Source organism: Dermacentor albipictus, chromosome 9 (genome assembly GCF_038994185.2).
Source record: "Dermacentor albipictus isolate Rhodes 1998 colony chromosome 9, USDA_Dalb.pri_finalv2, whole genome shotgun sequence".
Classification (NCBI taxonomy): Eukaryota; Metazoa; Arthropoda; class Arachnida; order Ixodida; family Ixodidae; genus Dermacentor; species Dermacentor albipictus.
This window is the reverse complement of record NC_091829.1, coordinates 5,170,529-5,196,889: the sequence shown is the minus strand read 5'-3', so window position 1 is coordinate 5,196,889 and position 26,361 is coordinate 5,170,529. Positions and strand designations below refer to the sequence as shown.

At 42.6% G+C, this 26,361-nt stretch overlaps 1 protein-coding gene across 20 annotated transcripts in view; it reads left to right on the top strand.

Annotated features, from left to right (window-relative positions):
* The window catches only part of LOC139049453 (uncharacterized), a 49,928-nt gene that overhangs the window by 14,667 nt on the left and 8,900 nt on the right, over positions 1-26,361 (top strand). For 5 of the 20 annotated variants that reach the window (XM_070524890.1, XM_070524888.1, XM_070524887.1 and 2 more), the window contains 4 exons: positions 9,180-9,241; positions 11,297-11,684; positions 18,274-18,600; positions 25,230-25,292. In XM_070524890.1, the coding sequence (XP_070380991.1) occupies positions 9,180-9,241; positions 11,297-11,684; positions 18,274-18,600; positions 25,230-25,262 (810 nt within the window). In that variant the 3' untranslated portion in view covers positions 25,263-25,292. The other 15 variants (XR_011508305.1, XR_011508307.1, XR_011508313.1 and 12 more) reach the window with 13 other exon arrangements.

Genomic DNA, 26,361 nt, shown 5'->3' with positions numbered 1-26,361 from the left:
AAATGCACACAGAACCCTCATTAGACCCTCTTTAGAGTATGCTGACATTATTTGGGCCCCACACCAGAAGTATTTAACCGAGAAACTAGAACGCATACAGAACTTAGCATTGAGATTTATATATTCACAATATTCACGTCAAACGAGCATTACAAACCTGCGCGTCAAGTCTAACGTTCAATCACTGGCTCAACGTAGAATGATTTCCAGATTAAAATTTCTATGCTTACTTTATCACGGCTCCTATTGAGTACCACAAGCAACATACATTCAAGCGCCATTCAGACTTTCTGCCTGAACCAACCATAATAAATCAATACGACACCATCCCAGCCATAATAACACTCGCAAGTACTCTTTATTCCCACACGCCATTTCCCATTGGAACATAGTACCCTCTAGAGCCGTAAATTGCCCATCTGCCAACGCAATTATTGACAGTATTGAGAATCTGGAATTCGAATGGTGATATTGCCTGTATTTCATATGCAGCCTCTGTAGATGCATTCTTATGGTAAACGCTGTTTCGCCTGCTTCCCGGACGGCTCATTTAAACAGTGTATATATTTATTGAGTATGTTCATTTTTGTGTGTGCTAATGCTCTTTGTTTTGGATACACTAGTTTAAGTTTATTCTTTTTTTTGTACTGTATTCCATGTTGTAACCACTCCTGCATGGGCCCGACGATGGCCTGCAGTATTGTAAAATAAATAAATAAATAAGAATGCAAAAACAATATATGTATACATATATACACATATACATACACACACATACATATATAGATATAACAAATTTCACAGAAGTTTACAATAAACACAAGTTACCATCAGGAAACGTTCTTTTTTTTTAGAAATTATTTTACATACTTGCAAATATATATGTGCATCTATGTTAAAAAACATAAAAAAAGAAAAATCTGCATATAGGCTGCTGCTTTCGCGACAGACATCTCGGCAATGTAGCCCAGGGCGTCATCACATCCTTGAATTTTAACAAACGTGAAGACGCCCTTTGCAGCATCCAGTTCACGACACGAAACCCTGCCACGTGGTTCGGGCACAATCACTGCAGTGGAAACCTGGATTCTAGGAATAGTAGTTACTAGTGTGAACGTATAAACAAAATGAGAATATATGACAAGTTCTACGGAACTGTTGGAGCAGTTGACAATACACATCTACAAGAACAAATCCAATATTTTAGTTATGTTTAGAGATAACACATCAACATGTTGGTTAAAATAGTTAAGTAGGGAAGGTAGTGTATGTTTAAGGCATTGGCAGCCATATTTAGTATGTGAAAAAGGGATCTGCCATGGTGCCTGGTGACGATATGAATATGCACTTCTATTTTGTTGTAGAGTTGCCGGGGCTAGGAATGAATCGAGTTTTCCCAGCATAGTATTTCTATAGCTTAGTAATGTTTTGAATTTATATATGTCACGGGCTCTGATTATTCTGTTTTGTTGGAAAAGCTCTTGCGTATGCTCGAAAAAACAAACGTTCGCTATCACCCGAATTGCTTTCTCATGAAGTATTTCCAGCATTTGAATATTTTGCGCTGTAGTGTTACCCTATATAAGTGAACAGTAACTGAGGTGTGGATGGAGAAGAGCATGATAAATGAGACGCTTAACTTGAAAAGGTAATGCACTTCAATTGCAATTTAACACACCTACAACTTTTCATACCTTTGAGCAAATATGACTAACGTGTTCATTCCAGGACATATGCTCTGTGAGTATTATGCCTAGGGTTTTTATGGATGACGTAATGTTAATTTTATACAGACCCCACACAATATTATCTGGCAATGTAGTAGAACTTCCCAGAGCATGAAAAACAACGCATTTTGTTTTGGTTTCATTGAGGATGAGGCCGTTTGCCTTAGACCATGCTCGAAGTCCATAACAAACGGAGCTTGCTATAGGTGTTATTTCTTTTAAATCTTTACCTGTAAAGAAAACAGAGCAATCATCTGCATATGTGACAAATTTACACATATCGCTCACTTGTACAATATCACTAATGTAATACAGGAAAAGTATCAGGCCAAGAATGCTACCTTGGGGCACACCCGCTCTCAAAGATTTTATCTGCGATCTGTTCTCATTAATTTCAGCAAACTGACGTCGGCTTTCTAAATAAGATCAGATAAGTTCAAGTGTTATTCCTCGGAAGCCATATTTTTCCAGCTTTATCAGCAGCAATTTCTGGTTGACCCTATCAAAGGCTTTGCTGAAGTCTACGTATAACCCTAAAGTCAGAAAATTTTTTTCAGTGTTCTCTAGAATAAGCTTCTTCTGTATACTTAAAGCAGTTTCCGTAGACCGCTTTTTCTTAAACCCGTGTTGACACTCGGTTAGCAGGCTATGTTTTTGCGAAAAATTATCAATATGAAAGTTAAAAATTTTTTCGAGTCCCTTTGATAGCACAGGAAGTATAGATACTGGCCGATAATTGCCCATATTATTTTTGTCACCTCCTTTGTGAACTATTACTCTCGCTACCTGCATATTACGCAGGAAAACTCCGGTTGACAGGAAAATATTAAAAATGTGCATTACTGCAGTTGCAAGTAAGTCTACGACGTACTTAATTGGCCTAATTTCTAAATCATCGACGTATCGACTATGGCTATTCTTCAAGGATGGAAATGTTGTAATCATCTCAGGGATGCTAGTAGGCTTTAGGAATAAAGATTCTCTTAATGAAGCGGCATGCATTGTATCTTGAATGTCGTGATCTATGCATCCTACTTTAACAAAAAAATTGTTAAAATGGTCTGCAAGTTCTGTACCACCTACAAAAGTGCAATCAATGTTCAACGTATTTGTTTGTGTATCGACTGACTTCCGATTTAGTGCTTCGTTTATTTTCTTCCATACTTTGACACTTCTGCTATTACCTCCATGGAGTTGTTAGTTGAGTTTTCTTCTCTATTAGTTGCATCGTCTATTAGTTGCAGGTGTGCCTAATACAGTGTTTTCACTTTAACCTCCTTATTTGCCTTTCTTCACTCTCATTTCCACTTGAAAATTTTGAACTTTGAGTGCCTATAACCTATATTAGGAAGTAGCCGCTAGCAACACTTGGGGAAGCAGTGTTCTTTTTTATTTTAAGCATGAATGGCATTGTCATTCACTGAATTTTGTGTGTAGTGCACAAAGCATCACATGGCAATAATTTCTTTGTTAAAAGAACTATAAAAGACAGACTGGCAAAGATTACTGCATATTTCATTTGGGATAAGTAAGTTGAAAACCTTGTATTGTTTTAGAATGCTTTTCTTCCCAATTAGATGTTTTACAGGAAAACATTTTGCAGCAGAAAACATGTTCCTGTGTCGTTCTTCCAAAAGACATAGTGAAACTTGTGATCCCACTTAGTGTCTGCAAAACTGAATGAATTGGTTTTATGTGTAAGATTAAATTGCCCAAATTATACGGAATTTTTAATGTTAATTATTAAGCTCAAGGATGTAATTAATGCTTTGAAACATTCGTTCTATGCTTCCATATATGTAAATGTAAGCTTTCACACAGTGAACACACTAAATTAGAAATATGCCTGCTATCCATGCTTTTTGCGCGTTGAAGGAACTTGCATGCTTTTGCATGTTTAGGAAATTGCCTTTCATTCTGTTTATACGGCATAATTTTCTCACCTATACTAGTAGCTACAGTGTACTGAGGTTGAGTGCCAAGGCAAGGAACCCAGAAGTTTTATGGGAATAACTACCCAAAATTACTGTCGATGGATCTGGCAGTGGGGGCGGTTCAGGAAGTGCACTGAAACTTGGAAATTAATGTTCAGTGTGACCTGCAGCATTCTGGAGTGAGGGTCTGCGCTGGAAGGAAACTATGAAATATGTTAGCAACTAGTCAAACATTGTTTTAACTCCAATGAGTGCTTTTAATGGTGCACAATGGGAAAGGACAACCAGTGACATCGATGCGAGCCTTCCGACTCTAAAGTTTGCTCTATGCATTCCTCTGTGTCGTTTCATCAATGGCAACAGGGCAGGCACGTACGCTGTAATTTTTTTCGAGGGGGGGGCAACCTTAGGTCTCCTTCCTATGCAAATTAGGGGAAGGGTACCTTTATTATACAAATATGAATAATGCCCACCATTCACCATAAAGAAACATAAGGCCTGTGAGATGCACCTCTCCTTTACATGGCAAACAAGGAACCACATCAAATGGACTCACGCTGGAAAGAACTGCAGGAAGAACTCTACCAAGAACAAGTAAACAAGTGAAAATGTAAATTAAAGATTTCTATAGTAGAATACATAGCAAGCATGGCACGTGAACCGCGCGGGGTTGTGTTGCTTAGCCAGCCAATCACAAAAGCAAACAAAATCATCGTCATGTGGCCTTTTCAACAATGCATCCTACTTGATAGATCCGGAGAGTCTGCTGTTCTTGAAGAGCCTTTTCATCGGCGGAAGCAGTGAGGTGTGCAACAGGCATGGACAAAGTGTATGGAGTCTGAGCATTTCACTCTTCAAAAGTCTGCGGTACAGTTCATTTCACTGCTGAACCCGTTTTACTCATGAAACTTCACTGCCAACTGCACTGAAACTTGAAAACAAATAGTTGCAGCAAAGCAAGCATTTTATAATTTTCAGTTCGAAAAGAATTCGACTTTCGCCATTGTACTTTAATAAGGGAGGGAAAATGTATAAAATTTTGCGCTAATAATTTTATTTTTGTGGTCACCGCCTTATTTGCCTAACAGGAAAAGTTTGAAGTATGAATTATTTGCAGCCTCGCAGAGGAACAGTGGCTGGCGGTTATGAGGCCGTGGGCGGGGCTTCGCTGCATACTTAAGTTGCATCCGACTATAGTTTCGTTTTTTGAATTACCTCTAGAAGAATGATAGAGAAATATATATTTGCGGAACATATTTGCGGAACAATCACATTTTTTTTTGATCCCTCGTATACTGCTCTACTAAGTGCCAAACTGACTCTTATTGTTATTTGGGAAGTTGTGTAACGATGCGTGGCCACCAGTCCCGTGCAACAGGATAGACCGCAGGACGCTGTGGTTCTGGACATGCTGCACCCACTGTGAAAGGTTAGAAAAAAGCCCACATAAGCACAGCAGAGAAGTGGCAACATTAGGCGGTTTTACTGATAACTGTACAAGCGTCATTCAAGACACACGGAATTGTTCCTCACTTCTGGCGGCGTTTACAGTAACGAACGGCACACGCATTATCAGCATGATAGCATTGCCTGTTACTTTCCTGTCGGGAATGATAATGCGCATGCCGTTCGTTACTGGAAAGTACCGGACTCGCCGTGTTAAAGAAAGGAAATGCGGACAAGCAGATGACGATTATCGTTGTGTGGCAAGAGGGTGTAATTATGCCTAAGAGTGTATGCTAGCCACCATACCCTTAATATAAACATATCTTCTCTGTAAAAAAAAAAAAAAGTTTAACAGCGATTTTTGTCTGGCAACAAAAAAAAAAAGAAGAAGAAAGTTGCTTCCAAAGATTGTGCGCATCTATTAGCGGCGAGAATTAGGAGTGGCGCCCTCTCGCGAGTGACGTCACGGCCAAGACGCCGCTCGCTCCGGCTCGCTCGGCTGCCGCGCGCGCTCGTTCCCTTCGTGTATGCTTGAGGTATGGGTGGCTCGAGCCGTACGTATTGAAGAATACGTCGGCTTCTTTCAGCTGCCATACCTTAACCACAGTTTCCTCTTCAAAGGCGTGTGAGTCGAGAAACTTTGCGGCTTGGATATCGCAAGCTAAGTAGCGTTAAAGGGGTCTACTAGGTTTTGCAATGCATATATGCGCCGTGTGTATCGGTAAATTTTGACTAAAAAAAGAATATCTGCAAATTCAACGCGCGAAGTTGTGTATGATGCTTCGCTAAACACTTAACAATCATTTAGTATTTAGCTATGAGATAAGAAAAATTTGGTAATTGGCGTCAACATGTTATCCGATGTTAGAAAGACACTGCCAAGCGAAGCTGTCATCACGATTCCTATTACTCTCGTGTGTTGTTCTATTCAAATATGGCCATTCATTGTTGCGTAAAAAAATAGTTAGGCGCGCATTTCTTATGAAAAAGTTTGCTGCTACTTTCATCCCCCTCTGAAACAGGCCTCCAAAAAACGAATTGCTCATGGCTGCTAACACGACGGCGCGTCATGTAGAGTATTTACATAGTTAATTCACAAACACCATAGTAGCAATCACCTGAGAGATAAGTTTCGTTGTTAAGATCGAGAGCCACTCAATTGAAAGTGATGAAATGTTTCATAGTGGCCCTCAGTAGCCTTTATCGACAATATGGCACACCCCTGATCACGTAACGGTAGCAATCGACTGTCCGTATGGCGAGGCACGCTATGTTCGCGAAACCCATCAGTTCACTACAACTTCGAATTAAAACCATAAAGCATTTTTTTACAGCGCCAACTGGAATGGCTAAAGTATTCTCGAGCTACTACACCGCAGCTTAGATTGCCTACAAAAGGAAAATTCAAGCACCTTCTGTCTCACAATGTCTCGATCCAGCGTTATTTAATTATACAAACAGATAACAATTCGCTTCGTCGGTACATAAATTAAGGCTAAATTAAGTTTGCTCCAATCCAATCGCAAACATTCATAAAGAAAGCACCACAAGCCTTGCATATACTTTCACTTGATTTCTGACCCTCCACCGGGGGAATTTCGATATCTTGAATATGTCCCATACTACTAGTCATTGACGCTTCGACGTCTTTCTGGCTGCAGCTATGCGGTCCAGCAGGCATGCTTCACTAAAAAAATTGGGCCGAGCAGCCTGTGTCAGTTCGCCAAACAGATTCGTCATGTATATTCCTCAAGCAACAAGCACCAGTAAATTTCTCAAGTGAGTTTGATTTGATTTGATTTATTAATTTCCATTTACACACACACATGTACAGAGGAGTGGTAGATGGAGGTGGATGAGGGAAAAAAGCCGCACAGACGTGGCTTGAGGTAACCTCACCCCCTTAGGTACAATATGGCTGCATGGGGTAACACATCAAGCGCCATATAAATTACATTTATATAGTGGCCATAAAACATTGCAGTTATACAATATATGAAAGAACAGTAAAATATTTCCACAATAACAATGCAAAACACACTGTGGCATTGAAATAAATAAATGATATACACTAGGTAACATAGACAAAAAAAGAGGAACATAACATACATTATTAATCATTAGCAAACGCGCTCTAAAGAGGCGAGTTGAACGTGTAGCACGGAAAAGGGAATATATATTGGTACATTCCTATTTGTACTCTGTAAATAGCTGTAAGCCTTCATTAACTTTACTTCAAGTTTCCACCGCTTAAAAAAAAATAAACATGTGAAGAACCGCCTAATGTTGACAAGCAGGTAAAGAAGCAAGTGAGGCGTGTAGTATCTAAGCTCCAGTATTAGTTAAGTCCCCGTGCTACTGCCGAGCGTTTCTGTGAGGAAATGCAAAAATTCGATATTATACTATGAACTACTCGTCGTGAGCAAACCTGTTTTAGCGGAATAAAATCAATGTGACTGCTGTAGAAGTCATATATAGCCAGCTTTGTGACATACTTGTTGCACCGCGGCAGGTATGGTATCATAACTGGATTCCTATAGGCTATGCTTTTGTGATTGTCTATCCGCGTATGAAAAACCCGCAATGGGCTGGTCTGCGTCGCTTCGGCTGGCACTGTAGCGTTGCCTTCGAGAGCTGCATTGTTGTCTAAGAACTTAGCTCTTTGAATAAATGTTCGCAAAGAAAGACGTCGTAAAAATATATTTGAGACGACCACCATAAGTATACAAGCAGAGAGAACGAGGGTGAACAAACGAAAACACCGCAGAAAGCGCCCGGACAACGCCCGAACTGTAGCAGACGACAGGCGCGAGTCCGTGCCCTGACGTCACGCGAGCGGCGCTCGCAGCGCCGCTCGTGTTCGTTCTCGGGGCTAATAGCCAAGCCGATCCATGCCTAAAGCTTCCCAAAATGGCCGATTGCATCGTCGAAGTCGTTAATACACTCTAATCGTTCACTTGATTTTTCGCTGCATTGGAAATGCAAGCGCTTAATTTCGCCGAATGAAATGTCTCGACGCTTTTCAGCGCCCGTCTCGTGCTTCTGAAAAGTGCTTGCGGTATTGGCGTGAACAGACAGGCAAGTGGACGTATTTATTCTACAGTTATTGAACAGTTACTTATCGATGCATCTTGAAGTTAGCCTAGAAGCTGTCGTTAAAAGTTCCGTCTTTCAGTAGACCTTGTGCAGCGTACTCTCAGCTCAATACGAAATTCTTGACTGCGTTCTCGAGTTTTGTTTAACGGTAATGAGAAGCAGTTAGATAATGCACATAGGCAAGGTTTTGTCTGGTCTTGCAGGAGTCCCAGGTGCTTTTTGCGCCGCGTACACTGTCGCAATCGTTACACGTCTGAGGAACCAGACTGGCGGCGCATAGGTAAAGCCGGCTGCCAGTGCAAGCCGCAGTCCCCTACATTGTCGCTATAAAGAGGAAATTTGTACGTGTACTAAGGGTACGCAACGTTTCTTTGTTCAGTATAATTTGGCGGTGCCTCCAGCAGAGAAAATGTGGATCCCGTACTGCTCCTTCGGTTTGGGCTCGGCAATGCCTCCGCGTGGCGGGCGCGTTTAAGAGGAAGTTTTAGCTCGGGTGTTCCAATCTAAATACATGTAAACGGAGTATTCGTTTTTCTCGGCAACCACTGCACCAAATTTGACGAGGTTTGTTACATTTAAAACAAAAGCTTAGAATCTAGAATTTCTGCTGGGTACACAAAAGATTTAAGCGAAACAATTGAAGCAGAGCGGGGCATGGTGCTTTCAGTGCCCAATTTTTTATAGAACATGTAGTTTTCCATTATAAAGGGGACTGTAATGCGATGTCTTGTAAGTAGGGGGTTGTCTTATATTCAGAGTCGACTTATGTTTCAATATGAACGGGAATGAAGTGTTACGCAGTTCTTTTAACGAAATTTACCTCTGCTGTTTAGTTTCCATATTGTGCGTAGAAGCAACAGTGCGTGCGCTTTCAGCTGCTCAGTTTATCTTCAATGCTGCTCTCAGTTTGTAGAGTTCATCACATGTGCATGTGCAACACATTGGCGAAGGCAATACGAACTGCATTTCTCGCTAGCTGGACAAGTTGGAATGGCAATGCACCTTGGAGAACAAGACTCGAATAGTGAAAGTCTGGTGGTAAGTCTGAAGTAATATATTTTCATTTATATTTGGTGTTAACTTTCCAGCGCAAACTTTCTATCCTATTGAAGAAACATTTAGCCCCCTGTTTGGCCTATTTTTTGAGGGCCTTATACATCAGGCCCCCTAGCAAGTTTTATAGCGTCCTCAATCACCTTGCCCCGGGGTTGCCCCGAAACCAGAATGATGCGCCTTGCACCGCTGTGGTGGCGCACTGCAAAGGGTCAACATCGAGGACAAAACTGCACCCATTGCAGGGTGCTTGCATGCAGCGCTATTTTGCCCCTGGCGCGCAAGACGTGCGCGAATACGCGCGCGCGCACATTTTGTTGTGTGCAGGTGCTGAGCATCTGTGGCAAGCGCTCGAACCTTGTCAAACTGCGTGCTCTGACATACCTGGTTGCAAGCAAACACCAATGGATCTTATAATTAATCCTGACTACCCGTTCCTGACGACCCTTTCAACGAACCTGTCCACTTTCGGCCGCTCTTCACCACATTGTTTTTGGACGAGGTTGATAAGCATGCCGTCTTCGCTGTCAGAAGAACTTGAAAAAAAGCTCATCGATTGCGGCAATTAGCAGCGCTTCCTTTCTCATTGCCGACATCTCCACTGGCTAACTCCGTTGCAACCGCAGCTATCGGGCCAGAGCATCCACGGTTCTGCAGTCGGCAGTGCGCGCGCGCGTCCCGCAGTGCTTGCTGGGGATTGCACCCCGGCGCACCGCCGATTTTCTCGGTGTGAGACGGGGCAATGGAAAACCGCTCCAACAGGGTGTGCTTCCGGTGATCGAGGATGAAAGTGCGCACCAAGGCGCCCCGGTGCGGGTGATCGAGGACGCTATTAGTTTACACTGCAATTTAAAGCTTCTTGAGACCCGAATACAGCCATGGGACATAATTACTTTTCAAGCTGGTTATTATTGCCTCCAGGCATGTTTCAAACATGAAAGATGTTTTTTTAATAACATAGTTTTAAATAACTGGCACCTTTTTTAAATATCACAGTCATACGTAGACAGGCTAAGAGCTGCATCTCCAAGTAAACATCTCATGCTCGCTATGGTAAAAACTGCATATCATTGCCTGAACGCAGAGGTGAAGATGGAGTTATGTGTAGTAGACTGTTACTTGGCTGCTGCATCCTGGATTTTCATGCATTAATGAGGAATTCAAAACATACTTCAAGGTTGCTTCCTGCTGTTTGTGACAATGCAGAGGTCTACATCAATTTAGTGTGAAATTTCTTGAAAGTAGATGAGAAGAATATGAGTGAACCACTTTCGACAGTTCCGCATGCATTAGACTTCATATCCACGATGAATGTTTGGAGTAACGACTTCAGACTTCTGGCATTTCTTTATCGAAATAATCTTTTAAACTGGTTTGTTATTAGAGGAGACAGCAGAAATTGAATGCCCTCTTACCACACCACCATGAGGTGAGCGTGACTGCCAACAGAGAGACACTCTCCCTCTGCCTTGAGTAGCCTCCGCGAGCGATGTTCCTTCCTCACCTTGTCACATACTTGAGCCGAAGAACCACATCGGGTTCACGTGACTAGCACCACCCGCTTTTTTTTTTTCTTATCCAGTTTTGTTGCGTGGCACATTTTCCACCGTGGCATTGCGCATCCTGAATTGGGCGATTTACCGAAGTAATGCATCATGGCGAGCGACACTTTTAAGACTGTGTTTTGCATTGCACTGTTTGTTTGTGTTGCCTTGACTCTGGCTGGGTGTGGCGCTTTCTCAAGAGGGAGGAAAGTGGTGTTTCATTTGAAGTTTCAGCTGTCTGTATGACATGCACAGATTTGTCATGAATACCTGTGTCATGTGCTGTAAGGCTGTAAACTTAAGAACAGCATTAAATACATTCTCTTAGTGGTGAATGCAACGCATACTTATCTTTTGCGCACAAAGAAAATGTGAACAGTGTACAGTGCTCCCACTTCTGCGTCAGTCTGATAAAAAGGTCAACAAAGAGTGATTCATTCTGGCACCGGTTGTGGCAACAGGAACACAGACTGACCAGCGTTCTTTGTATCCGCAGGCTTGTGTCGTCGTCTTCGACTCACCGTGACGAACGTACCGCTATCTGCTTCCACGTGTGTCCGCCCGGCCTACAGCAGCTGCGCCATTCAAGGATCTCCGGTGCTATCGGAACCAGCGTTGCGCTTGCGCCACCAGCCCACCGCTTGTGTCGTCGTCTTCGACTCACCGTGACGAGCGTACCGCTATCTGCTTCCACGTGTGTCCGCCCGGCCTACAGCAGCTGCGCCATTCAAGGATCTCCGGTGCTATCGGAACCAGCGTTGCGCTTGCGCCACCAGCCCACCGTGAGAAAAGGATATAAGGAGGCGCAGCGGTACCGGCACCTTATTCTGGCACCGGTTGTGGCAACAGGAACACAGACTGACCAGCGTTCTTTGTATCCGCAGGTTAGTCATATGCGTATGTATCGTTGTCATTTGTGATTCCAATATTGCTGCAGCCGCTGCCAAACATTGCTGCTGAACTTGTGTTAACTTGTACTGCCAAGCTTGCGTCGTCTCGTGCGGCCTTCCGGGTGTGGTCGGTGAACAATGCCTACAAATGCGGAGCTTGCCAAAAGAATTGATGGCATTGAATCTAAGCTTGGAAACGTAAGCGAAAAACTCCTTGATGACATTTTTGGGAAATTTCTGCTGAGGGCAAGCAATTCGGGCATAGACGTCGTAGAACTTAAGCAAAGAACTGATAGTTTAGAAACTAGCGTGGAATTTCTAAGCAAACTCGTCGAAAAGCTGAGCGCCGAAAACAAAGAGCTGAAATCCGAAAACAAAGCTTTACAAGCAAACAACAACACTCTCACAAAGAAGGTTGGCGAACTGGAGCAATATTCTCGATTAAACAACGTCGAGATTAAGGGCATCCCTTGCACGCAAGGAGAGGACTGTGTGACAGTCATACAAACTATTGGCAACAAAATTGGTTGCCCAGTAACCGCCAGTGACCTCGACGTTGTTCATCGTGTTCCTACTAAAACAGAACATAAGAACATCATCGCTCGCTTCTGCTCGAGAACGAAGAAAGCCGAGTTCGTCGCGAAAGCACGAAAAGCTAGACTCTGCCTGAGTGATATTGGCCTCGCAACAGCAAAAGAGAACCCTGTCTTCGTTAATGAACATTTAACACTTGAAAACAAAGCTCTCTTTTCCAAAGCCTTGGGTCTGAAAAAAACGAAGAACTGGAGATTTCTGTGGACAGAAAACTGTCAAATCAAGGCCCGGAAAACAACTGAAAGCCGCGTCTTTCGCATCGCAACCGAATCCGACCTTTCAGTAATAACCTAACTCTAATCCACCTTTGCGCCACGCCTGTCCCGTAGGCAAGTCTCACAATTTCGACCTATCTCACAGTTAACCAGTTAAACAATCTTCTTTCAAATCATCAGCGATCTGTCTTGCACTTGAATGCGCGCAGTCTGCGCAAGCACTTCGATGAATTCTCCGATCTCGTTTCTTCATTCACCTTCCCATTTTCAATCATCGGAGTATCTGAAACTTGGTTGAGCGACCATGATAAACACCTTTTCTGTTTTTCAAGTTTTGTTCCTGAATACTCCAATCGTCCGTTCAGCAACCATGGCGGCGCAGCGCTGTACATCTATTCAGATATTACTTACAACCGAAGAAACGATCTTACACTTAATGTAACTAATTGCGAAGACGTTTGGATTGAACTTAAAAATGACTTCCTCAACATAGACAACAAAGACCTAATAATTGGTTGCATATATCGTTCACCCTCGTCATCAGTAATAGACTTCTGTACTGCTCTCCATAAAGTCATGGGACTGCTAGCAGATGAAAACAAAAATGTAATAATTATAGGTGACATCAACATTAACCTCGCTGATAGTACGTCTACTAGTGCTTTACATTATTCTGATTGTTTTAACAGCTTTGGTTATGAATGTTTAATTAAGATACCGACACGATGTGCTAACCACCCCATAGGTACATTAATTGACCATGCATTATCAAATTTGGCATATCCACCAGACGCAGGTGTTATGATGACCGACATAACTGATCACTATCCTATATTTCTAAATTTTCACTACACTCATGGCTCCGAAAAAATCACGTACACGAAGTTTATATTAGACAAGCAATCATTCCTTGACGCCGCGTCGAACCTTGACTGGTCCCCCATCTTTTCTACAAATGATCCACAAAAAGCATTTGCACTGTTTATCTCTATGCTTAAGTCATGTGTTGATCGTCATTCCGTTCTAGTTAAATGCAAGAAGAAGTACGCGTCCCCTCAAAATCCATGGATAACAGATAAGCTCTTAGCTTTAATGCGCAAAAAGGATAATCTTTATAAGAAAACCAAACGACAACCATTTAACACGAATTTAGCAATCCGGTACAAAAAGTTTTCTAACCAGCTTTCTGCCACATTGAAAAAAGCTAAAAAAACATGGTACGAAAGGAAAATTTTGGAATGCGATAAAAACGTAAAAAAGAAATGGGAAATTGTTAACTCCTTCTTAAACAGGGCAAATAATCGCGAAGCTATAACAGAAATTGCATATCAGGGTATGGTATACAAGACCGCCAAAGAAATAGCTGATGCGTTTGCTGATTTCTTCTTTAGCAGCGAGCTACAGCCACCTGCGCATGACAATCCCGTGCCCCAGCGCCTGCCACATTCTTTCTTTTTATTTCCAACTACATCTCAGGAAGTTCTAAACATTATAAACAACATGAAAATAACCGGCGCCGGCATCGATAAATTACATCCTTCTCATATAAAATTAATTGCACCCCTAATAAGTGATGTCCTTGCAGACATAATCAACGTCATGTTTAAATCGGGCAGTTTCCCACAAGAGCTAAAACAAGGCAAGATCACCCCAATTTTTAAGAAAGGTGACCGCTCTTTAATTTCCAATTATCGCCCCATCTGTGTATTACCATTCTTTAGTAAGGTAATCGAAAAGCTAATAGAAAAACGTTTAACTAATTACCTTACAAAATTTAACATTCTCTCACCATTCCAGTACGGCTTTCGCTCGGGTTACTCGACCGAACTGGCTCTCATTGCTCTAACCGATCAACTAAAACTAGCTATTGATGATGGGAATTATGCAGCGTCAGTGTTTGTAGATTTAAGCAAAGCGTTTGAGAAAATAAATCACCGCATCTTATTTCGTAAGCTTGAATCATTGGGAATCACCGGCCCAGCGCTCTTGTTACTACAAGATTACCTAACAGACAGAATGCAAGTAGTAACCATTTCAGCCGTTCATTCTAAAACCATGTTCACTAATATTGGTGTGCCCCAGGGTTCCATATTGGGTCCGCTTTTGTTTTTATTATACGTGAATGATCTGCCTAACTGCCTGTCCTTTTCGAAATGTATACTTTATGCAGATGATACTACTATTATTAATTCCAATAAATGTATTACAACCTTAGTATCTAACCTTAATAGCGACTTACACAGCCTGATGAAGTGGTGCCAAACTAACCAGCTACAGATAAACCCGTCTAAAACAAAATTTGTTGTATTCACTTCCTACCAACGAACACTTCACTCCATTCCTCCTATCTTATTAGGCGGAAGTCCTATCCCTGCAAGTTTTTCATGCAATTATCTTGGCATAGAAGTAGACAAACATCTTAAATTTACTGAACACATAACCAAACTAAAACAGAAGATTGCCTACGGGATTAGGGTACTTCTAAAAGCACGAAACATATTTGACCATCAAATATTACTATCATTATACTTCTCATTTATTCATTCCCACATCATTTACTGCGTTACTTGCTGGGGAAACACTTACGTAACCCATTTAAACTCATTGCAAATTCTACAGAATCAGGCTATTAGGATAATTACGTTTAGCCCATATAATAACAACGCCTCATATCTTTTACGAACTAATCACATTCTTACAGTCACACAACTCGTTAAATATAATCTAGGTAGCTTTTTGTTCCGCCAAATCAATTACACACGACGCGATAGCTTGTTACCACAGTCTTCTCTATTAAATACTAATATCACCAGGTTTGCTATAAATAGGAACTTCATTTTACCTAAAATCCATACTAATTATGGCAAACAGAGCGTCCATTTTTCATCTATCGCATTTTGGAACACACTACCAATTTACATAAAAACACTTAAAATTCACGAATTCAAGAAACAACTAAAAGATTACATTATGTCCAATACTGATGCCTAGTCCATACTCATAACATTTCTTTCAGGGTCCCTTCATTTCATTTTTATTGCCGTACCGTTAGGTTTCTGTTCTTGCATCACATATACATTCGAGTTAACAAATTCTACTGTGTTCGTCACAGTACTTCATCAGTTGTCAACGAGATTGTGTTACAGAGCTTTTTTTCATGACATTTATGCATATGTAATTCTCCAATCATGGTATTCATACCAAAACCTGTAATTTTTTACCAATGTGTTGAAAACTGCTGTACTTTTGTTTTATTACGTTTACTTTGTAAAGGAGGTCCCATTGCAGTCTTTGACTCCGGGACCTCCTCCTGAATATTAGCAACTTGTAATCATTCTAATGATCTCAATAAAAACCGATTCTGATTCTGATACTGCACTAAATCAAGTATCTTGAAATTGGGAGACATACTAGGGATGCTTCTGCAGCAGACATGATTGGCCAGAGAGGTTAACAATGTACAGCTGCTTGCAGTGACCAAATGCACAGCACCATCAGTTTTGTGCCATGCTATAGTTCTATCAAAACCGCCTAAATTCTTGCAGCTTTTTAGGAAAGGATTAGTGGCACATAACAGTGTGCCTATTTTTCCTGTTTTTTGAATGTATATTTTGCTCCCACGTAGCTGATGTGACTCAAAGGTTTATAGTCCTGAAAGCTTGTTTGCTTTGTTATGAATATTACCAAAAACTTACGTGTACAAGCTTACCCCTGCCCACACTAACGCAGACCCAGTGAGTTTATTTAGTATGGAAAGCTAAAACAATGTAGTGGCTGCACTATTGTTATGAATCTGTTGTAATGATAGATGTTGCTGATTTTATGGAGTGCTTGTTTTCATCACTCAGGATATCACCCAAAATGCTAGGAGGCAAAAAAAAAAAAAGATGTATATATTGTTCACAAGATATGGTTGAGTAGAGACTGGGTGGTGGCAACCGATTGAGGGAACGAGCTCGCCTGCGGATCTTGCGACAAGAGGTTCAAGTAGATTTTATCGCATTAAAGTGCAACAAGTGACTAGAAAAAAAAAAGCCTGGGCATGTCATCAAAAGATACCGTTGGGAACAAAAGTCTATGGATCTACACACACCATGAAATACCCAAATTTCTTTTCTTACTTCCCATGTTGGCATACACTGGTCCACAGTAAAGTTGCAAAATGGGGCGGGCCCTCCATTTCATTCCTACTTGACAAAGTTGAGATTTCTTAATTCCACTCTTTTTAACTCCCCAGAATGCCAAGAGTTGTACTATTTCTCCAACTTTAAATGAAATTCTTACTATAGTTGTTTACTAGTTGTGCCTTTGAACAAAAAACTTATTTTTGAAGTTCTAACAACATTGCAGATAATGTTATGCTTCTTTAACGAGAACATATTTGCTTTGTGACCTTTCATTTTTGCAGTGCGTTGCGAGCTGTATAATCTCTCATATCTACTCTTCTTGACAGTACATGCATGTTACCTGCGCAAGTGTAATTTATGAATAAATAATGTGATTGCAGAATATATTCAGTAATGTTAATCTATAATGGCATCAATTGGGCAGATGTAGTTGGAATGGAACTGGCACAGTCCTGTAGTGCTAAACCTTCACTAGTATAAGACTGCAAAAACAGGTATCTTTGCCAATTACTCTAAATTAGACTAGGCCAAATTTTTTTACATTTATAAGTTTTTACTGAATACTGGCTCTTTCAGTATCTACCTATAGGTCACTATCTCTGCCGTGGTACTTACCAACAAAATGGTATTCTACTTATTGTGAAATTCTGAAGTCCTGGAGACTGTTCCAATGAGGAGCTTTAATTGCACTTAAACACTAACCTTTAGTTGCCAAGAATGATTCTATTTAGCAAGAGCATGCTTGGACTATGACACAAGGATGGAGGCCAAAAAAGTTACTGCCCTTCCACTGCTGGGAAGCGGGGTGCAAGCGAAGCTTGGGATCTGAGGCTCTTTGTAACGCCTCACGGCGAGGGCGGCACGTCAACGTCGACCCCATCTAGAATGAGTTCCCGGTGGCATCAATCAAACACTGCCTGTTCTTTGGCCAAACGCACAACACGTGGCCTGCTCCCACTGCCATTCCTTCAATGCAGCCTGCTCTTTGGCAGAACAGACCAAACGCGGCCTCCCCATCTGACTGCTGGGCCTGAACTGGTGTGGGAAACTGCGGGTGTCGGGCGAGCAAACACGCGAACACACCCTTTCCCTCCTCCGGAAGAAGGGGATGCCCGTGATTGGCTCATGCCTTGCGCTGCTTCTACTTACCCATCTTAAAGGCAGCGTTTGATGAACTGACAGTGGCTGAATCTGTTAGCGTGGTGGTCTCGCGATCCGGAGGTCGGTGGTTCGAATCCGCAGCCTGATAAGCAATTTCTATTTTTGCGCAGCTTGGGTTTTTTCGCACGGTAACACCGACACCAGTGAGGCAATACAAGCTTCTGTTAAAAAGGTCGAAAATGGTTGCATCTTATGCCCGTTCCTGTTGATGTGGACATTCAGTGTTATTTTTCACTGTCAGAAGTATCCTTGAAGAAGGGGGGGGGGGTCAACAAAGTATCAGCACTAAAGAAGCAACGTCGACGTACATGGTAGTTGAAATAAATCGATGATTAAATGTTGATTATGCTGTCATGTACGACGCACAAATTGTTAGATGGATCTGGCGAGCTTCAAGCTCACGTGTCAGCACTCTCATTGGCCTGTTGAGCATGTTGAGCCGACGCTGCTACGACAATGGGACGCTCACCGCTTCTGTTGTAACAGTTCCTCCTGCTCGGGCTGACCTGCCGGCCTCCCGTCATTCTGGAACTTGGCTCCGTGGGTGTGTCACGTACCTTGGACGCGCATGCGTGGTCCCCTTGGCCGAGCCCTGTCAACAATGGTATCGTCGATCTACCGCAGAACGAGGGAGCGCCTACGTGGCATGCGGCACCAGCTTTGGCGGATGACGGAATCATCACCTGGCAACGCGGGCAATGCACCAGCATGAACATCGGATCCGGCGCGCAATATAAAAGCCCGCCACAACTGCTCTCTGCTGGGCACGACGCCGCTACGACAATGGGACGCTCCCCGCTTCTGTTGTTACAGGTTAGTTACCTGGACAATACCAGTGGCTATAAGTGCAATAATCGCTGTCTAATAGCGGTGTCGTGCCCGATTGAGCTCTATGACAGTGTCAAACGCGCACTCTGCTGCTTTGTGCGACTTGTTGCGGTTGATGCTGTCTGGGGATGTCGAACTTAATCCTGGACCTGAAGATTCTGTTTTAGACATTGTACGCAGGATAGCAGCAGGCCAAACTGCAATTTTGGTGGAGCTTAAGGGGATAAAAGAGAAGCAGGACGCCACAGACGTTGAGGTGAAATGCCTTAAGGACAGAGTCGCCACTCTCAAGTCCACCCTTAGCCTACGTGAAACCTTTGGGACAGACATACCTGACGGCATCCAGTCATTTTCACACCAGTTAAAAACCATAGCTTCAAGGTGCGAGGACGCCGAAAACAGACTACGTAGATCAAATTTACTGTTTTTTGGCATCAGCGATGAGTCCGGTGAAGATTGGACGACTTCAGAGCAAAACGTCGTCAAACTCTGCGCTGAAAGGCTGGGGCTTACTTTATCAAGCGACCAGTTTGAACGAGTGCACAGAATTGGTCGATTCGCTCATGACAAATGCAGGCCAATAATCGCTAAGCTGGTCACATTTAAAGACAAACAGAATATTTTGGCTTCTGCAAGGAAGCTAAAAGGCTCCCGCTGATCTGTCCGCGAGGATTTCGCGCCAAGCACTCGCTTAGCAAGAAAAAAGCTGTTAGAATATGCAAGAGCACAGGACAAACCCTGCAAACTTTCACTTGACAAGATGCGCATTAACAACAAGGAATACATGTACGATGTTGATAGAGACACCGTTGTATTATGTAACAGATAGCTAAAGAAATCTACGGGGGCGCAGGTCCCTAAACTTCCCTCTTCTACTGAATCATCTCGTTTGCTCACAATATCGTAAACTAACATACGCAGCATACTAAATAAGCGCGATATATTTTGTTCCTTTATAGAAGATAGCAAACCCGACGTTCTAGCTCTAACAGAAACATGGCTACACCACGATGTTTCAGATAGTGAAAGTTTTATAGAAAGTGACATATTCAGCATTTATCGGCATGACCACAATGATAAAAAGGGCGGTGGTGTCTTACTTGCAATATATAAAAGGATTTCTTCTTATGAAGTTGACACCTCATCATCACTTGAGATTATCTGGGCTACCTGTCAAACCATTTGTGGAAACATATTAGTTGGTGTCTGTTACCGCCCACCTGAAGTGTCCCTTCCATTTGTTGATAAACTACGCGAAAGCATTGTCACTGCCATGCAGAAATGTTCAACTACCGTATTTACTCGCATAATGATCGCACTCGCGTAATGATCGCACCCCTAAAATTTGTCGTCAAAATTTGATTTTTTTTATTTCCCGCGTAATGATCGCACCCCGAACTTGCCGCAGCGATATGTCGTGTGCTAAGTCTAGCGAATAATGATCGCGCTTACCACCTGTCGAATGCTACGCGAACGACTCTTCAAGACAAGCCAAGCGGCCTGCACGCACTAAACATTCTTAAGTAGATGCCTCATTTCATTACTTCCATGACAAAATGAGGTACAACCAAACTTGCCTTTATTATGGGTTGGCTTTATAATGGCTGATGTCAACAAAAACAATAAAGGCGCATTTCGATTCTTTTCATCTGCTTTTGCACTCGTGAGCACGCAACAAATCGCGCGCGGCAATGATAGTAGCCACGTTTACTCTGATACGTTAAAAGTGTACCCTATTCATACGCCGACGCTTGTAACACAGCTAAGATATTCGCCCACCATTAGCGGAAAGTAGTGAAGACAGATGCCGCAGTTTCCGCAGCATGCCCGTCATGTGTTTCTGTCACTGGCAGCTAAGCGCGCCCACCTATTTCTGTCCCCTCAAAGTGGACATGGCTACGTTATTGCCACAAACTTGCCGATATTAACGATATTATTCATCACTAATACGGAAGAAACTGTTTCAATGCACGTAATGTACTCACGAGAAGAAAAAAAAAAATCGCGTTCGGCTCGCTCCGCTAGCCGCCATTTCTGTTTTGGTGTCCCGCACCCGCAATCTTGCATCCCGCAGCAAACGCGGACGAAAAAAAAAATTTTTTTTTTCCCGGGAAATTTAACTTGCGTAATGATCGCACCCCTGAATTTGCTTCAATTTTTCTGACAAAAAAAGTGCGATCATTATGCGAGTAAATACGGTAGTTATGTTTATCTGCTTGGCGATTTCAATTTTCCCCAAATCAATTGGCCATGCTTGTCATCGTCGTGCAAGCACGCAACCGATTTCATTGAATTAACCTTGGACTTAAATCTTTCTCAGGTAATCAATCAACCCACCCGTGACAATAACCTCTTAGATTTGGCACTAACTACCGCACCTGAAACCGTGTGTCCTGTGTTAATTTCTGACGGTTTCAGTGACCATAAGCTGCTTCAGCTGACGCTCCGAATTCCCATGTTATTCACTGGGTTTCAACATAAAAAAATTCGGGATTACAACAAAGCTAACCACATTTTCATCAACAGTGACTCATTCTTTCCGTCTTTTTCCCAACGTTCCGTTAACGAAAACTGGATACTTTACAAAGACAAATATATTCCGTACGTTTCGGCAGCGAACGACAAATCTAAACCATGGTTCAATAAAAAACTTCGAACACTACGTAATAAAAAAAAAAACGTCTGTACCGCAATGCTATAAATCGGGAGAGTCCTCATGGAGCAAGTACAAAAATTTCCTTAGTGAGTACACTTTAGCCTTACGCACTTCTAAAGACAAGTACTTCGCTCACGACTTACCTTCTCTCCTGAAGACTAATCCGCAAAAATTTTGGCAACCGTTAATACCCGGTCACACTTCTGATATTTCTCTGCTAGACGACAAACAACCACCTCTTTCAGACGGGGAATGTTCATCACTATTTAATGCATATTTTTCTTTTGTTTTTACAAGGGAAGACCATTCCGATATTCCAGTGGTTCCGGATTACGATTACCCATTTATGGCACCCATAAATATCTCAACTGAAGGCATTGTTAGCCTCATTAACGGACTTAAAACCACATCTGCTTGTGGTATTGACAATATTAACACTAAGCTATTAAAAAACACAGTATCTACTTCAAGTGTCATCCTATATCATATCTTTAAGCAGTCCTTGTTGTCTGGTGTCTTGCCCGTTGAGTGGAAGATTGCGAAGGTTTCCCCATTTTTAAAACTGGAGATAGACATAGGCCTGAAAACTATCGCCCAATATCGCTAACATCTGTGTCATGCAAACTATTTGAACACATAATCGCCTCGCACATTTACGCGCACCTAGAAAAAAATAACTTTTTCTTTCAGAAACAGCATGGCTTCAGGAAAGGTCTATCTTGTGAAACACAGTTACTAGAATTTACCACCGATCTACATAGCAGTATGAACAACAGTCAACAAATAGACGCCATTTTCCTGGACTTTTCAAAAGCATTTGATCGCGTTGCCCATTGCTGGCTCATTTCTAAAATATCTCATCTAGGTATCGACTCACTAACCCTTTCTTGGCTTAGAAACTTTTTCTCCTTCTCCTGTCACTGAGGTCACGTCTGGTGTACCACAGGGGAGTGTGTTAGGGCCTCTGCTTTTCCTAATATTTATTAACGACCTACCTTCAAACATTTCCTCCGGCATACGACTGTTCGCCGACGATTGCGTTGTTTACCGACAAATTAATTCTATTAACGATCATACTGCCTTGCAGCATGACCTTCACATTATTACCGACTGGTGTAATATATGGAAAATGTCTCTTAACCCTTACAAATGTAATAATATATCGTTCTCACGCAAGCGCACTAGCTCCATATTCACATACACCATAAATAACACGAACCTGTCACGTACCACTACTTACAAATACCTTGTGTAAACCTCACTAGTAACCTTTCTTGGTCTCCGCATATCACTACAATTTGCGCAACTGCATCTAAAACCCTTGGCTTTCTGAGGCGCAACTTGCAAAATTCATCTGCTGACATGCGTAAATTAGCATACCTGACATTTGTACGCCGGCAATTAGAATTTGCATCAGCTGTATGGTCACCACACCAAGAATATTCAATAACCATGCTGGAACGCATCCAGAACAGAGCTGCCCGACATATAACTCGGAATTTTGATCGAAAGTCAAGTATAACGCAGATCAAGCTCAATATTTCTTTACAGCCCCTAGACATCCGCCGGAAGATTGCTTTGCTCTGTCTATTTCACAAATATGTTCATTCCGATAAGCCATGCATATTACCCCTCGAAACCCCCGTCCCTACGTCCTCAAGATTACATAATCATTTTAGCTTCTAGCGCATTTTCGGTAAAACCACTGCTTTCAATTTATCTGCTGTACCTCGTGGCATATCCCACTGGAATGGTCTTCCCGATGATATCGTCACGATAACTGATCGTAAAATATTTCGTGAACGCCTGTGCGTGCTTTTTACATAATCTCCTTCCTTTTATATATCTGCTATGCTTGATCATGCTGTGCTTTGTTTTGTTTTTAGTTCAGCCACTGTACAGTTGTCTTAGGTTTATTTTTGAGTTGTTTCCATTGTACTTAACAGTTCTTTGTTACATTGCCCCCCTTACTCAATACCCGACAGGGCCTGTAAGGTGTTTTCTAAATAAATAAATAAATAAATAAATAAAAAAATGTGCAGCGTCCGTAAGATTAGCATTTCCTCTCTTCATGGTGGATCTACACGACGGACGGCGCATCACGTGACTACGCGTCACGAATTTGTGCCGTCCGCGCGTCATCCGCGACCCCCACGGACAACAAATGCCGTGCTATTTTTCGCATCCGGATTTTGGGAGTCAAATGCTGCGGATTTAGCCTAGCATGCTCTACAGTCTGGCAACAAGCGCGGCTTTGGGATCTTTCTGAAACAGCTTCATCGCTGCTGACACCATTCGTGTCTGTTCGCGAGCGTGCGATTCGCACAAGAGCGACTGAAATGAACCTGAGTGGATGAGGTAACTTTGTTCTTACATCTCGTGGAGCAGTTCGCCGCGTTGTGGGACATGGCTCTCACCGATTACGCGGACACGAGAGCGTAACAAGACCTCTTTCGATGAAACAAGCACTCGTCATCATCCAATTCGGACAAAACGACAGCCATTGCGGCCAACCGTTGTTTCCTTTCGATTGCCATTTTCATTCAGAGTGAAAAACACGTATGACAAAGTCTTTGTTACACCGATGGCGCCATCTAGAGTGAGTAGAAACAAGCAATCATAATAACTTACGTCCACTGAGATCCGCCCGGGCCGCCACAACATCGTCGAGGCCATGTTCAGCCATACAGCCACTCTAAGCCTACACGCAGAGAATCTGAGTATCTCTTTCGGAAACGGTGCCCACTCATCACGAATAGATTGCTGTCGAAGCTTCTGGGCACAAATATAAACCAAATACAAGCCTCAGTTTGAAAATTACGGGTCACACAGTGGACGACGACGACTTGACAGGTTCGAGGCGGACGGCAGTCGCTTCGGGTGGTGTCGCCATGTTTATTTTTCCGGCGCGGTCGTCTGCTCAGTCCGTCCGTCGTCTGGATGGGCTTCGCAGCAAGACGGGCGGCGGATTAAGCGTCCGTGGCACAGATTTGCACCGAGCCGTCCGGCGTGTGGACACACCATCAGCGTTGACTGCTGCATTGTGGCGTGGTGGAGCACTGCCATTACGAATCCCCTCACAAACTATGAGCTACCAAGCTGCACTAAGACCAGTGCACCAGTTTCAAGGATTACAGCACGCATGCATGCGCACTCAGATGTGCATACATACAAATTGTTGATTACGTCTCTCATTGTACTGTTACACTAAGGTACGTTTTAATACTGGATAAAATTGCTGCTTACTTTGCACATCACATAGCATTAATTATAAAAAATTCAGCATGTGCATATTATAGCCGGCTATAAAAAAAAGTTACGGGGCTCCTTCCAACACATCATGCTATGTTTCGCAAGCTGTTCCAACAATTAAATAGATGATTACACAATGGTGGCCGCTTTTCATAAGTTAGCTTCGCTGGAATACATCCGTGTTAGTGGCAAAGCATACGAATTTGGTTTCGTGTCTTGGTGAACTGTGCAAGCTATTTCCGGCCCAAATTTCTTTTTAAAGAGTTGCACGCATTCACCATCATCATCATCCTACCTTAAAGTTCAATGCAGAACGAAGGAGCCTCCCTGCAATTATCATTGTCTTGCACTAGCTGATGCGAACTTGTGCTTTCAAATTTCATCATCTCACCTAGTTTTCTGTCATCCTTGGCGAAACTTCCCTTCCCTTGGCGCCCATTCTGCAACTCTAATGGTCCTCTGGTTATCTACCCTATTCATTACATGGCCTGCCCAGCTTCATTTTTTCCTCTTAATGTCTACTAGAATATCGACCATCCCTATTTGCTCTCTGATTCACACCGCATTTATCATTGCATTGCTCTTTGTACGGTCCTTAACGTGTTCTCGAGATTCTTCGTTAACCTCCAGGCTTATGTGCCATACTGCATGCTTAGAAGAACAATGTATCCAAGTTGACATTTTCAAATTCCCCGATTTTTTTCAGGTTTTCACCAAGTTTCACGTCAAGATGGGCTGACACCATGTCACCTGATGCTGTCACTCTCTGGTAAGCATGTTAAAAAAATAAAAACAATGCAGTTTGAACAGTAAGGAGTAGTGTTTATTTTATTCAAAATAGAAAACTGAAACAAGGGGTTTGTAAAATGCACAGCTACTAAAATATCTTCCAAAGAAACTCGGTGCCCTTTAATCTGTGAAGGCTGACCAGCGGAGCTGCGTATGTGGGCCCCTTAATGGTGAACTGCACTTCTGCCGCGGGTCAGCCTGGTATTGCACTACCTATGGGATTGGCCCATGTGTGGGGAGTGCTTAAAGCCTGCTTCATCTCCGCTGCAGGTTGGACTGGCATTTCATGACCTTCGGGATTAGCCCACATATGGGGAGTGCTTAATGCTTGCTTTACTTCTGCCTCGGGTTGGCATGGTATTGCACTTTCTTCGGGATCGGCCCATCGTATGAAAAATTGTTGGTCTATGCGCGGATGCGATCTGCCAGATCTTAGCAATAGACAGCTTCACTGTAAAAAAAAAGTGGTCTAGCTCACAGCAAATAGTCAAACATTTTAAAATGCGAATAAAAAGAGATGCATACAAAAGCAAATAGAGCTATTTGTATCAACTGATAGCAAGCTCATTGGTATTATGCCCGAACTTTGTCACATATCAGATTCTCCAAGCAACTGGAAAGTCAACCTCAACTGTCCTGAGATACTCTCAGACTGCGCATAATGCTTCAGTGTTGCATTTCACTGCTTTAAGAGGTTTATTTTGGTGTGGATGTGGGTAACCTGCATCTTAGTGTAAGCCAACACTTCGCTTTTTGAGCTCAAGCTCCTTCAAAGAGGCGGCGGCACAGTTCCTTTCCCAGTCATTCCTCAATGCAATGGTCCTTCCTATTCTTATCCTCGTTCCGCTGTGTGTTCGCCCCATGGACCATTTGAAGCATCCTTTTGGTCAGTTGTACAGTCCGATTTTTCAGAGTCCCTAAGGGCCGCTACAATGTCCAAAAAAAATGAATGCATGTCTTTTACTGCCATTAAGGGCCCAAATCGCCACAGGCACGTCCAAAAAAGCTCTGAAGGTCTGCCAGTACACTGATTAAGAGTGTCTCAAGAG